We start from the raw sequence: 13,339 nt of genomic DNA on the forward strand, positions 1-13,339 counted from the left end.
CAGTCACATGATTGAGAAAGACATGTTTCTGATTCCTCCAGTTTACAACAATAATCCTTACACCTTTACAGTGTTTCTCTTTTTTTAAAGTGATTTTTTTGTTACTATAAAAATGAACAGAACAAAAAATGGGGATTAGGGCTAATGGCGACCCCCCCCCCAAAAAAAACGACACTAGGCAGCCACCTCATGGGTGTGTTGGAAGAGCTGCTAATTATTTTTAAAATGTTGACAGTTACATCCAACTCATTGATAAAAATGGCCCAAATGTATTAAGCTTTAACAAGAGATAAACTGGAGTGATAAAGCACCAGCCAATCAGCTCCTAACTGCCATGTCACAGGCTGTGTTTGAAAAATTACAGAAGGTTGGCCGGTCTCTTTATCCGTCTCCACTTTATCTCTCGTTAAGGATTAATACATTTGGGCCTTAATAACTTAAACCCAGGCAACGCCGGGTACTTCAGCTAGTACATAAAATTCTTAATTCATCTTATAAAGAATAACAGTAACTAAGAGGGAAAAAAAAGAAATACAAGGCAGGGGATACATACGATATCTTGGAGCCCATGATGCCGGCTGTCCCGGCCACCCACCCAACACTCCCTCCCCTGCAGCCTAACCTTAACCCTTCCCTGGGGGTGCCTAACCCTAACTCCACCCTGCCCACAGCCTCCCCAGCAGTGAAGTCGGGATGGCTGCATTGGTATTCCGGTCAGTGTCGAGATTCCGGCATCCCCATCCCGACTGGCAGGATGCCAAACGCATCCCCAAGGCAGGAAGAAGAAAGGAAAGGGCTGTCCTATTTGCTTAACTTGTAGGAACTTCCAAAAATCAGAATGTGGGATATCCCATTTTTCTTGAATCTCGGAAATTGTTTAATAGTTGTATTCTTCACCAGCTGACTGACTCTAAAGAGACCCACAGAGATACCCGGTGGGAATCTAGGTTTAGCCAAAAAAAGAGGTGAGAGGGCCAAAGACCGATGAAATAAAAGGAAGACATCTTAGGGCCTTCCAAAGAGAGAGTGTGGGGCATATCTTAGGATGGGGTGGAGAGAAGTTGGGAAGAGATGACAGCCATAGCACTATTTCAGGGTGTTGTTTCATTTAGCAGTCCGTAATAAACTTACAGAAGGGGGATGGGACACAATAAGGAGCATACAAATATATGTATGTCTGTGTGCATATATGTATGTATACACATACAATTAAAGGGATGTAGTTGGTATCCAGGAGGACGGGATGCCGGTGTTCAGAATACCGGCGCCGGAATACAGACACCTGCCAAAATGCAGACACCGGAATCCTGACTGTTAGTATGCCAGGGAGGGTTAGGGTTAGGCTGTGGGGAGGGAGGGTTAGGGGAATGGTTATTTAATTTAATTCAAACTGTCGGGATTATGGTGGTCGGGATGCCGCTGTCTATATTCTGACTGCCGGCATCCCATACCCAACCCTTAATAGAATATCCCCACCACACCCCATATATAGTATATATAAAAACCACAACAGTGTAATACTTCAACACAGTTGTGATCAAGTGCCACAAATATAGTATAGTGCTGTATTGGCAATTGCTTTAGTTCTGCATACCAAATCATCAATCTAGCACCCACGAGTTAGTATTTGCGGCGCCTGTAGGTCACTCTCGGGCCACATACCAGTCCCTGGCCGGGGAGCACCGAAGCACAAGGGCAGACATGGTGGGGTGAGTGCAGAGAGGGGCTCCTACCTGCCCTCCAGCCGAGTTCATAGCTGCATTTTGCATTAGCAATGCTGCTAAATAGTTATGAACACAAGAAAACAACAGCCCAGTGATAAGAAAGATGCCCACTCTTTGGACACAAAAACAGAAACTGAAGCACTACAGGATGTAGAAGAGGAGGAGGCATCCTACACGCAGGTTTAGTCTGCACCCGTATGCAGTGGAAGTGGAGGGTACGGACATCACTTCCTAAGTGGATGCATTCCAAATGTGTTCCGTTACCGGAAGTGTATGAAAACAGTGTATTGGGTGGAAAATATCAAAATGGACATAATATATGTATATTCTGGGGCAATATGTACAAACGTGCACTATTGAGATATGTGGTGGTTGACATGTGTTAGCTACTATGGGAAGAGCTGACTTAGGAACGGAAGCCCCAGGCTTCAGCATTCCCTCATTTATGGGCTATATAAGGCTGTTAATCTGGATGCAATCCTCTCTTTACCCCTGATGAAGTCCAGAAGTGGATGTTGGGACTATGACCTTATCCTTCAGATGTTTATAAGGTGATGTTATATGGGACTTGCCTTATTGACTCATTTTAATATATTGAAATTTTAGTGTTTGAACTTTGCTTGTAAACTGCCTGATCGAATAGTGATATTTATATCGGAATACTTAGCCACTCCTGTTCCCTGGTGGGTAGGGATCACTTATAATGTTGTTTATTCTTATGGATGTTTGTGTTTTAATAAATGCTTTCTATGCGACGACTTCACAATTCTCTGTCATGTTTTTACATGAGTGGAGAATAAGAGCCACAGTTATACGAGACAGCAGTAACAAGACTGTGAGAAAAACCATGGTATAATGATATCTTTAGAAGTGCATTATTTATATCCAATTTTATACATATACCCCTAGGAAGTTTATACTATTTCTTATTCTTATTAAAAATCATTCATTCATATTTACTGTTGTGTATATATATTATTAAGCGCTACCTGGGACTATATACATTGCGTTTACTAATACGCATCTGATATTAGGATTTCTGCACCTCTCTATATAATTGGTACGCATATTTACTAGAGATGTGCGGGTTCGGATTTACTCAGATTTACCTGGATCTCAAAACGGCGTCTTATTGGCTCTCGGATGTCACATGTTTTGGATAGCCATTTAGAAAAATCCGGATAAATCCGAACTTGCGTTAATTCTGGCGTTAAGAACCGAGTAAATCCGATACCGCACATCTCTAATATTAACCATAAATTCATTCTATTACTAATATCCATTGCATACTAATTTACCACGCTAGTAGGCGCTTGTTTGCTTTCCCTTTCTTTTTATTCTGTACCTGTGACTGCTCCTTGGACAGCAGTCCCTATACCCCTTGGTATTCAATGTCCCTCAGATGTGATGCAAGAGACACATAATCCCTTCTTTATATGACTTACGTGTACAGACTCAGACATGCATGCAACTCAATTTTGCGGACAGATCTTGCAGGTTTTAGCACTGCACATACTCTGTGGTGGCGCTTATACAACTATGACCAACTGCAGGTGGCTCAGAGAGGTATGCAACTCAGTCAGCATTTGCAGCTGAATGGGTGCAACTGAATGGCAACCAGGTGTTCACATGTAGTAGAAGTGTTCTGTGGGCATGTTGAGGGTATGCACTATGGATAGGGATGGTGCAAATGTGTACAGATAGTAATGACAGCTACTTTTACAGAAGATGGATGCAGGCGTTGCCCCAACTTGCGTGCAACTCTGAACCAACTCCACTGTGTCCCTGGACAGTCTCCACTTACTCATATTTGCCATAATATGTCAATGTATATTATTTGTGGCCATTTATGGCAAATCATCATTTCATATGTATGCATACAGTATAACGCTTTGTTCTTCTCCCGTTTCAAAAGTTTCCTTCCCTCCAGATACTTTTACCAGTATGTGGCAAATACTTACGTAGCCCTGTAGAGATCGAAACGACCCTTGTCCTGTATATGGAACATCAGATCTCCTCCATTCAGAAATTCCATGACAAAGAAGAGATGTTCCTTTTATGGCATATAAGTAGAATTCCATATTAGAACAGAGAAAACCTTCTTTAGCTCTATATTACACTATTAAAGGTTCAATTAATAAACTTGCCCAACACAAAGCAAAAAGAGACCTTTCAACATTTGGATAAATTTAGAGTCGGGATGTCGTCCAACCAATCTTTGATGAGAATGCAGCTTACCGATACGCTCAGCACTCATAACATGAAATCATGGATATCACAAGCTCTTAGTTAGCACAAAGCAGAACTTTGTTTTATCCCACAAAATCAACACTCTACACACAAATGCCTTCATCCACTTTCTCCAGGAACACAAGACACACTATAATAAAACTGGGTCAAGATCCTCCCATTGAACTCTGGTTACCTTGGTCTGGAAGGAGCAGTAAATGTGGGTGAGAAAAGGGTTTTCCCAGGCCATGGCCAGCACGCGTTTCTCCACCATTGTACACTCCACATCATCGTCGATCAGCACTACGTCCTTTTTCAGGGCTTTCACGGCAAAGAACTCATTCTTACGTTTTAGCTCAGCCAATAGCACCTATAAGAAGCATATTGGGGACACATTGGTGAACTGTTCAGAAGACCAGGAGAAACTCTGGAAGTGCCATAGATAATTACCTTCCCAAAGCTGCCTTTTCCAAGGACCTTGTGAAAAATAAAATTATCTGCTGTGAGACGACTGCCGAGACTGGAGACCTTAACTGTGGGCTGCGGGCTAAGTCCTTCCCATAGCTTGTCATACTGATTGTCTGCTGGAGAAATGGAAAGTCAATTTACCAGAATAGACTTCTGCAACATAAAACAGGATGAAGAGCTATTTAGTCCACCACTTAACACACTTGCCTAAAGAATCAGTGCCTTTTGCTCCTGGACCCTTCGGGATGACACCCTGGTAAATACCAAAGTTATCCAGACTGGAATCTGATTTCCTGCTGGATTTCTAAAATAAAGACATTTAATTATTGTATATATTATACTTTTCTTACTTTAATAATCCTCAACTGCCCAGATCCCGCAGTTTTTTGGCCACCTGGAACTTATCTCTGTCATTTACTGGTGTAGTTATGCTTAGTTACCCTGTACTCGTCCTATATTGTCTTCAACTGTAAGTCACTGTTTTCCTGTTTTGATTATGTGCATATGTACTCTGTAATTGGGCGCTGCGGAACCCTTGTGGCGCCATATAAATAAAGGATAATAATAATAATAAGAAGAAGAATTTACTCATCGGTAATTCTATTTCTCGTAGTCCGTAGTGGATGCTGGGGACTCCGTAAGGACCATGGGGAATAGACGGGCTCCGCAGGAGACTGGGCACTCTATAGAAAGATTTAGGACTATCTGGTGTGCACTGGCTCCTCCCCCTATGACCCTCCTCCAAGCCTCAGTTAGGAACTGTGCCCAGAAGAGCTGACACAATAAGGAAGGATTTTTGAATCCCGGGTAAGACTCATACCAGCCACACCAATCACACCATATAACACGTGATAGGAACCCCGGTTAACAGTATGATAACAAATGGAGCCTCTGAAGAGATGGCTCACAACAAAACCCGATTTTTGTAACAATAACTATGTACAGGTATTGCAGACAATCCGCACTTGGGATGTGCGCCCAGCATCCACTACGGACTAAGAGAAATAGAATTACCGATGAGTAAATTCTTATTTTCTCTGACGTCCTAGTGGATGCTGGGGACTCCGTAAGAACCATGGGGATTATACCAAAGCTCCCAAACGGGCGGGAGAGTGCGGATGACTCTGCAGCACCGAATGAGAGAACTCCAGGTCCTCCTCAGCCAGGGTATCAAATTTGTAGAATTTTGCAAACGTGTTTGCCCCCGACCAAGTAGCTGCTCGGCAAAGTTGTAAAGCCGAGACCCCTCGGGCAGCCGCCCAAGATGAGCCCACCTTCCGTGTGGAATGGGCTTTTACAGATTTAGGCTGCGGTAAGCCTACCGCAGAATGCACCAGCTGAATAGTGCTACAAATCCAGCGCGCAATAGACTGCTTAGAAGCAGGAGCACCCAGCTTGGTGGATGCATACAGGATAAACAGCGAGTCAGTCTTTCTGACTCCAGCCGTCCTGGAAATATAAATTTTTAGGGCCCTGACTACGTCCAGCAACTTGGAATCCTCCAAGTCCCTAGTAGCCGCAGGCACCACAATAGGTTGGTTCAAGTGAAAAGCTGAGACCACCTTTGGGAGAAACTGAGGACGAGTCCTCAATTCTGCCCTATCCATATGGAAAATCAGATAAGGGCTTTTAAAAGACAAAGCCGCAAATTCTGAAACCCGCCTGGCCGACGCCAGGGCCAACAGCATGACCACTTTCTACGTGAGATATTTTAAATCCACAGTCTTAAGTGGTTCGAACCAATGTGATTTCAGGAATGCCAAAACCACATTGAGATCCCAAGGTGCCACTGGGGGCACAAAAGGAGGCTGAATATGCAGTACTCCTTTGACAAAAGTCTGAACTTCAGGCAGTGAAGCCAGTTCTTTTTGGAAGAAAATCGACAGAGCCGAAATCTGGACCTTTATGGACCCCAATTTGAGGCCCAACGTCACCCCTGCTTGCAGGAAGTGCAGGAATCGACCCAGGTGAAATTCCTCCGTCGGGGCCTTCATGGCCTCACACCAAGCAACATATTTTCGCCAAATGCGGTGATAATGTCTTGCGGTGACATCCTTCCTGGCTTTGATCAGGGTAGGGATGACTTCCTCCGGAATACCCTTTTCCTTCAGGATCCGGTGTTCAACCGCCATGCCGTCAAACGCAGCCGCGGTAAGTCTTGGAACAGACAGGGTCCCTGCTGCAGCAGGTCTTGTCTGAGCGGCAGAGGCCAAGGGTCCTCTGTAAGCATCTCTTAAAGTTCCGGGTACCAAGCTCTTCTTGGCCAATCCGGAACCACGAGTATGGTTTTCACTCCTCGCCTTCTTATTATTCTCAGTACCTTGGGTATGAGAGGTAGAGGAGGAAACACATAAACCGACTGGCACACCCATGGTGTCACTAGAGCGTCCACCGCTATCGCCTGAGGGTCTCTTAACCGGGCGCAATATCTTTTCAACTTCTTGTTGAGGCGGGACGCCATCATGTCTACCTGTGGTTTTTCCCACCGGTTGACCAGCATTTGGAAGACTTCTGGATGAAGTCCCCATTCTCCCGGGTGGAGGTCGTGCCTGCTGAGGAAGTCTGCTTCCCAGATGTCCACTCCCGGAATGAACACTGCCGTCAGTGCTAACACATGATTCTCTGCCCATCTGAGAATCCTTGTGGCTTCTGCCATCGCCATCCTGCTTCTCGTGCCGCCCTGTCTGTTTACATGGGCGACCGCCGTGATGTTGTCTGACTGGATCAGTACCGGCTGGTTTTGAAGCAGGGGTCTTGCCTGGCTTAGGGCATTGTAAATGGCCCTTAGCTCCAGGATATTTATGTGGAGAGAAATCTCCTGATTTGACCACAGTCCTTGGAAATTTCTTCCCTTTGTGACTGCCCCCCAGCCCCGAAGGCTGGCATCCGTGGTCACCAGGACCCAGTCCTGTATCTCGAATCTGCGGCCCTCTAGTAGATGAGCCCTCTGCAGCCACCACAGCAGCGACACCCTGGTTCTGGCCGATAGGGTTATCCGCTGTTGCATCTGGAGATGGGACCCGGACCATTTGTCCAACAGGTCCCACTGGAACGTCCTTGCGTGGAACCTTCCGAATGGAATTGCTTCGTACGAAGCTACCATTTTTCCCAGGACTCGTGTGCATTGATGTACCGACACTTTTCCTGGTTTTAGGATGTCTCTGACCAGAGATGACAATTCCTCGGCTTTTTCCAGTGGAAGAAACACTCTTTTCTGGTCTGTGTCCAGAATCATTCCCAGGAACAGAAGACGTGTCGTCGGGACCAGCTGTGACTTTGGAATATTGAGAATCCAGCCGTGCTGTTGTAGCACTTCCTGAGAAAGTGCCACCCCCACTATCAACTGTTCTTTGGACCTCGCCTTTATCAGGAGATCGTCCAAGTATGGGATAATTAAACCCCCCTTCTTGCGAAGGAGTATCATCATTTCGGCCATTACCTTGGTAAAGACCCTCGGTGCCGTGGATAACCCAAACGGCAGCGTCTGGAACGGATAGTGACAGTCCTGTACCACAAATCTGAGGTACTCCTGATGCGGAGGGTAAATGGGGACATGCAGGTACGCATCCTTGATGTCCAGGGATACCATGTAATCCCCCTCCTCCAGGCTCGCAATAACCGCCCTGAGCGATTCCATCTTGAACTTGAACCTTTTGATATAAGTGTTCAAGGCTTTTAAATTTAAGATGGGTCTCACCGAACCGTCCGGTTTCGGTACCACAAACATTGTGGAGTAGTAACCCTTTCCTTGCTGAAGGAGGGGTACCTTGACAATCACTTTCTGTGAATACAGTTTTTGAATAGCCACCAACACTGCCTCCCTGGCAGAGGGAGTTGCCGGCAAGGCAGATTTTAGGAAACGGCGGGGGGGGAGACGTCTCGAATTCCAGCCTGTACCCCTGAGATACTACTTGAAGGACCCAGGGATCCACTTGTGAGAGAGCCCACTGTGTGCTGAAAAACCTGAGACGTGCCCCCACCGTTCCCGATTCCGCCTGAGCAGCCCCAGCGTCATGCTGTGGACTTACCGGACGCAGGGGAGGACTTCTGCTCTTGGGAACTAGCTGTGTGCTGCAGCTTTTTCCCCCTTCCTCTGCCACTCGGCAGAAAGGATGAGCCTCTAGCCCGCTTAGTTTTCTGGGGCCGAAAGGACTGTACCTGATAATACGGTGCTTTCTTTTGCTGTGGGGTAGCCTGTGGCAAAAAAGTCGATTTCCCAGCAATAGCTGTGGAAACGAGGTCTGAAAGACCTTCCCCAAAAAGTTCCACCCCTTTATAGGGTAAAACTTCCATGTGCCGCTTGGAGTCGGCATCACCTGACCATTGCCTAGTCCATAACCCCCGTCTGGCGGCAATGGACATAGCGCTTATTTTTGATGCCAGCCGGCATATATCCCTCTGTGCATCACGCATGTATAAGACCGCGTCTTTTATATGGTCAATCGTTAGCAAAATATTGTCCCTATCCATGGTATCAATGTTTTCCGACAGGGAGTCTGACCACGCAGCTGCAGCACTGCACATCCAAGCTGATGCAATAGCGGGTCTCAATATAATGCCAGTGTGTGTGTATATAGCTTTTAGGGTACTTTCCTGCTTTCTATCAGCAGGTTCTTTTAGGGCGGCCGTATCCGGAGACGGTAGTGCCACCTTCTTTGATAAGCGTGTCAGCGCTTTATCTACCCTAGGGGGTGTTTCCCAGCGTGACCTATCCTCTGGCGGGAAAGGGTACGCAGCCATTAACCGTTTAGAAATGATCAATTTCTTATCTGGGGAAGTCCACGCTTCCTCACACACCTCATTTAATTCGTCAGATGCAGGAAAAACTACTGGTAGTTTTTTCTCACCAAACATAATACCCTTTTTTGTGGTACCTGGGGTATCATCAGAAATGTGTAATACATTTTTCATAGCCTCAATCATATAACGGGTGGATCTATTGGAGGGTACACTCGTCTCATCATCGACGACACTGGAGTCGGTATCCGTGTCGACGTCTGTATCTGTCATCTGAGGTAGCGGGCGTTTTATAGCCCCTGATGACATTTGAGACGCTTGGACAGGCACAAGCTGAGTAGCCGGCTGTCCTATGTCGTCAAACCTTTTATGTAAGGAGCTGACACTGTCACGTAATTCCTTCCATAAGTCCATACACACTGGTGTCGACCCCGCAGGGGGTGACATCACATTCACAGGCATTTGCTCCGCCTCCACATCATTATCCTCATCATACATGTCGACACAGCAGTACCGACACACAGCAGACACACAGGGAATGCTCTTACAGAGGACAGGACCCCACAAAGCCCTTTGGGGAGACAGAGGGAGAGTATGCCAGCACACACCAGGGCGCTATATAACACAGGGATATCACTATACAGAGTGTTTTCCCCTATAGCTGCCTATAATATATATATACTGCGCCTAAATTGTGCCCCCCCTCTCTTTTTTACCCTTTCTGTAGTGCAGGACTGCAGGGGAGAGCCAGGGAGCTTCCTTCCAGCGGAGCTGTGAGGGAAAAATGGCGCCAGTGTGCTGAGGGAGTTGGCTCCGCCCCTTTTTCGTCTGGCTTTCTCCCGCTATTTTATCGTTTCTGGCAGGGGTTAATATACACCTATATAGCCTCTGGGGCTATATATGGTGTTAGTTTTGCCAGCCAAGGTGTTACTATTGCTGCTCAGGGCGCCCCCCCCCCCAGCGCCCTGCACCCATCAGTGACCGCAGTGTGTAGTGTGCATGAGGAGCAATGGCGCACAGCTGCAGTGCTGTGCGCTACCTTGGAGAAGACAGAAGTCTTCAGCCGCCGATTTTCTGGACCACCTCCTTGTTTCTGGCTCTGTAAGGGGGACGGCGGCGCGGCTCCGGGAACGGACGACGAGGTCGGGTCCTGTGTTCGATCCCTCTGGAGCTAATGGTGTCCAGTAGCCTAAGAAGCCCAAGCTACCACCACTTAGGTAGGTTCGCTTCTTCTCCCCTTAGTCCCTCGTTGCTGTGAGCCTGTTGCCAGCAGGTCTCACTGAAAATTAAAAACCTAAACTATACTTTCTTCTAGGAGCTCAGGAGAGCCCCTAGTGTGCATCCAGCTCAGCCGGGCACAGAAATCTAACTGAGGCTTGGAGGAGGGTCATAGGGGGAGGAGCCAGTGCACACCAGATAGTCCTAAATCTTTCTATAGAGAGCCCAGTCTCCTGCGGAGCCCGTCTATTCCCCATGGTCCTTACGGAGTCCCCAGCATCCACTAGGACGTCAGAGAAAATAATAATAATATTTGTCAGTTTATCTAGTGAGTCTGCATCACTCAACAAAATGATTACTCTTCATCTTTAAACCTTGGTCAGTTCTCATTCAGCTGTCCTTGGGTAAACTGTGTGTGTGGATATGCAGCATCTGGTCTCTGCATGTATATTCCATGTGTGCCCCTGTTTTTCTCCAAGGTTTCTTACCATGCTGACTTGGTTCAAAGCCTCCGCTAGGAGCTTCTGATTGATGCCGCATAAATTCGCCACTTTGTTCTGACACTTGTGATGGACGTTCATACCACATTCTACGGAAATGAATGAAACACTCATCAATGTAACAGTGAGTAGGGTCATCATTGTACAGTATGTGCTATTATCTACTAACAGAACAGACGCACTCCTGATCATTAGTATATACATTTGAAAAGTGTAGGTGACATAATTCTATTATGGCATTCAATAAATGATTCCACCATAAACCTTCATTGCTTCTATATTTCAACATATAAATATTAAATACTCGAGTTATAAGGAAACATTGTGCTCCACTGCACTGAAAACTGAACACTAGGTAGACGCAAACAGCAGATGTGACAGCAAAAGGTAGGGAGAGAGTTTACAGTCTAGTGAGGAGAGGGGAGAGTCCAGAGGAGCAACTGTGGCTCAGAAAGCTTAGGACAGCAGCCAAGGCGTAGCAATGTGAGTAGAATACTCTAGGTGGGAGTGATGGTAGACTTTTGCAAAGGTATCGGTTTTCAGAAATCATTGAAATGTCTGAAGAACTGTGGAAAGTCTGATTGGGCAAAGTAGAGAATTCTAAAGAACAATAGTTGGTTAGAAGGGTCAGAAGTAGATCCAGGCAGGCAGAGAGTATTTTCAGGGGTGGTGTGAGATGTATAAAGGGGTGATTTGTGAACATTTTCATTGGATTCTGGTACAGTACATATAGGTAGCTAGTGCAAGGCTTTGCAGAGTTGCGAGAAAGATTAATCTTGCACACATTTAGGTCAGATTGAACAGGTGAGTAAAGGGAATGCTTGACGAGGTTTGTACGTGCTTTCCGGGTTTGTGTTGGTTTTCTCCACTGGCTCCTATTACCTAACTTTCAAAACATACTGGAGGATAGCGGGGATCTGTTCCATATACATACGAGTCCTTAAACTACACATCTGTGCTTGGTATAATTAATGATTTTTGTAAAACATGCACTGATTTTATTTACAAGAATCCAACTCATAGGGAAGACTTACGGAAAACGTTGTAATTCGTCTGGGTATTTGCACAGTGTGTTGTTAAACTCGGAGCTGAGCAAAGAATGTGAATGTGGTGTATGGACAATGTGGTGTATGGACACTGGTGCTATTAAATAATAAAGCACAAAGCATCCAATAGTGTTTCTCTTGCATCTAACCACAGTATAATAAATCACCTTAAGTTAGGATTTCTAGCACTTTATGGTATTTGTGAACAAGTACAGTAGTAAGAAGGTTTTATTATAAAGTTATATGCATTTGTTTTATTTTTTTTAAGCAATGGCTCATACTCAGTCATAACTATTTTTTTTAGGTAACCTGTATTCTATCAGTTAGTGATGCTATATAACATAATCATAATAAACCTATGAAAGCCCTCCCACCTCAAGAGACCTCAGTTCTTCTACGAACGAAAGAAAGCTGAAATGGGGAACATAACACACACACACACACACACACAACAATAAAACAGTCAAAAATCAGGGAGGGACAGCAGTGTCTCCAAGGTGGATTACAAGGAATACTTTTTATGGCAAGTACAAAAAATCCTCCTTTCCTCTTGCATCCAATGTGGAGGACACTACTAAACTAAGGGCAAGCCTATGAGGTTACGCTCCCTCATAGGCTTGCTGTGTGCAAGACTATACAACCAAACTGGTGCCTTGAGAAACAAGAGTGTGAAACTTTGCAAACATGTGCACAGAGAACCCAAAGGACATTGTTTAACGGAGGCCATGACCTGGTCATCCAAGGAATACTTACAGCTTGAAAGAGTGAGCCTGTCTGTCTGCGAAAACATAAGTGTGCTGGATATGATCCATCATGCTAGTGACCGATTGGAGGTCGGCTAGCATCTCTCATGAGCATCACATAGTGCCAAGAGTCTATTCCTCCGATGGACCCCCAGAGCATTGCCAAGACAGATCTGCAAGGCCTGCACCGCATCTAAGAGATGGACATGTGTGGAGGAGTCAGAGGAACCAGGCTGCCTGATAAACAAGCCAAACAAGGGCCAGGTTCAAAAGAAAACTGGACACCACATTAGCCGAGATGGGCAAGGTCACCTGACCACCCTATGAGGATGGAATATCAACCGGATAGGACTTAAAAAAAACAGATCCTCCGAGTCAGACACCGTTCTTGCAGAAGAAACATCCAGCAGAAAAGAGATATTCAAGGAAAGGAAGTGCAACTGCTCAAATGGGGCCCTCTGAAGTGTCTCCGAGACAAGGAAGTAGCTAATCATCGATGCAACCTCTACAGTAGCTGAGAAGCCCACCTAGAGAAAAAGAATGCTGATGGGCCTGCCTTATAAGAACAGCTGAGTGTGGGACTAGACAGTTGAGACCAGCAAGTATGGGAGAAACTGACTTCAGGGGCGGGATATAATGCTGTCCGAGTTGGCCGGAGGTGCGGGTTGCCAGCC

At 45.9% G+C, this 13,339-nt stretch overlaps 1 protein-coding gene across 2 annotated transcripts in view; it reads right to left on the reverse strand.

Annotated features, from left to right (window-relative positions):
* Positions 1 to 13,339, reverse strand: part of PRKCD (protein kinase C delta) — a 176,467-nt gene that overhangs the window by 59,694 nt on the left and 103,434 nt on the right. For both annotated transcript variants that reach the window (XM_063940690.1, XM_063940689.1), the window contains exons 9-13: positions 10,865 to 10,965; positions 4,629 to 4,725; positions 4,404 to 4,534; positions 4,150 to 4,323; positions 3,686 to 3,777 (exon numbers count right to left, since the gene is read on the reverse strand). In XM_063940690.1, coding sequence (XP_063796760.1) covers positions 3,686 to 3,777; positions 4,150 to 4,323; positions 4,404 to 4,534; positions 4,629 to 4,725; positions 10,865 to 10,965 — 595 coding nt within the window. The remainder of the gene's footprint in view (positions 1 to 3,685; positions 3,778 to 4,149; positions 4,324 to 4,403; positions 4,535 to 4,628; positions 4,726 to 10,864; positions 10,966 to 13,339) is intronic.

This window comes from Pseudophryne corroboree, chromosome 9, assembly GCF_028390025.1.
Source record: "Pseudophryne corroboree isolate aPseCor3 chromosome 9, aPseCor3.hap2, whole genome shotgun sequence".
In the NCBI taxonomy this organism is placed as follows: Eukaryota; Metazoa; Chordata; class Amphibia; order Anura; family Myobatrachidae; genus Pseudophryne; species Pseudophryne corroboree.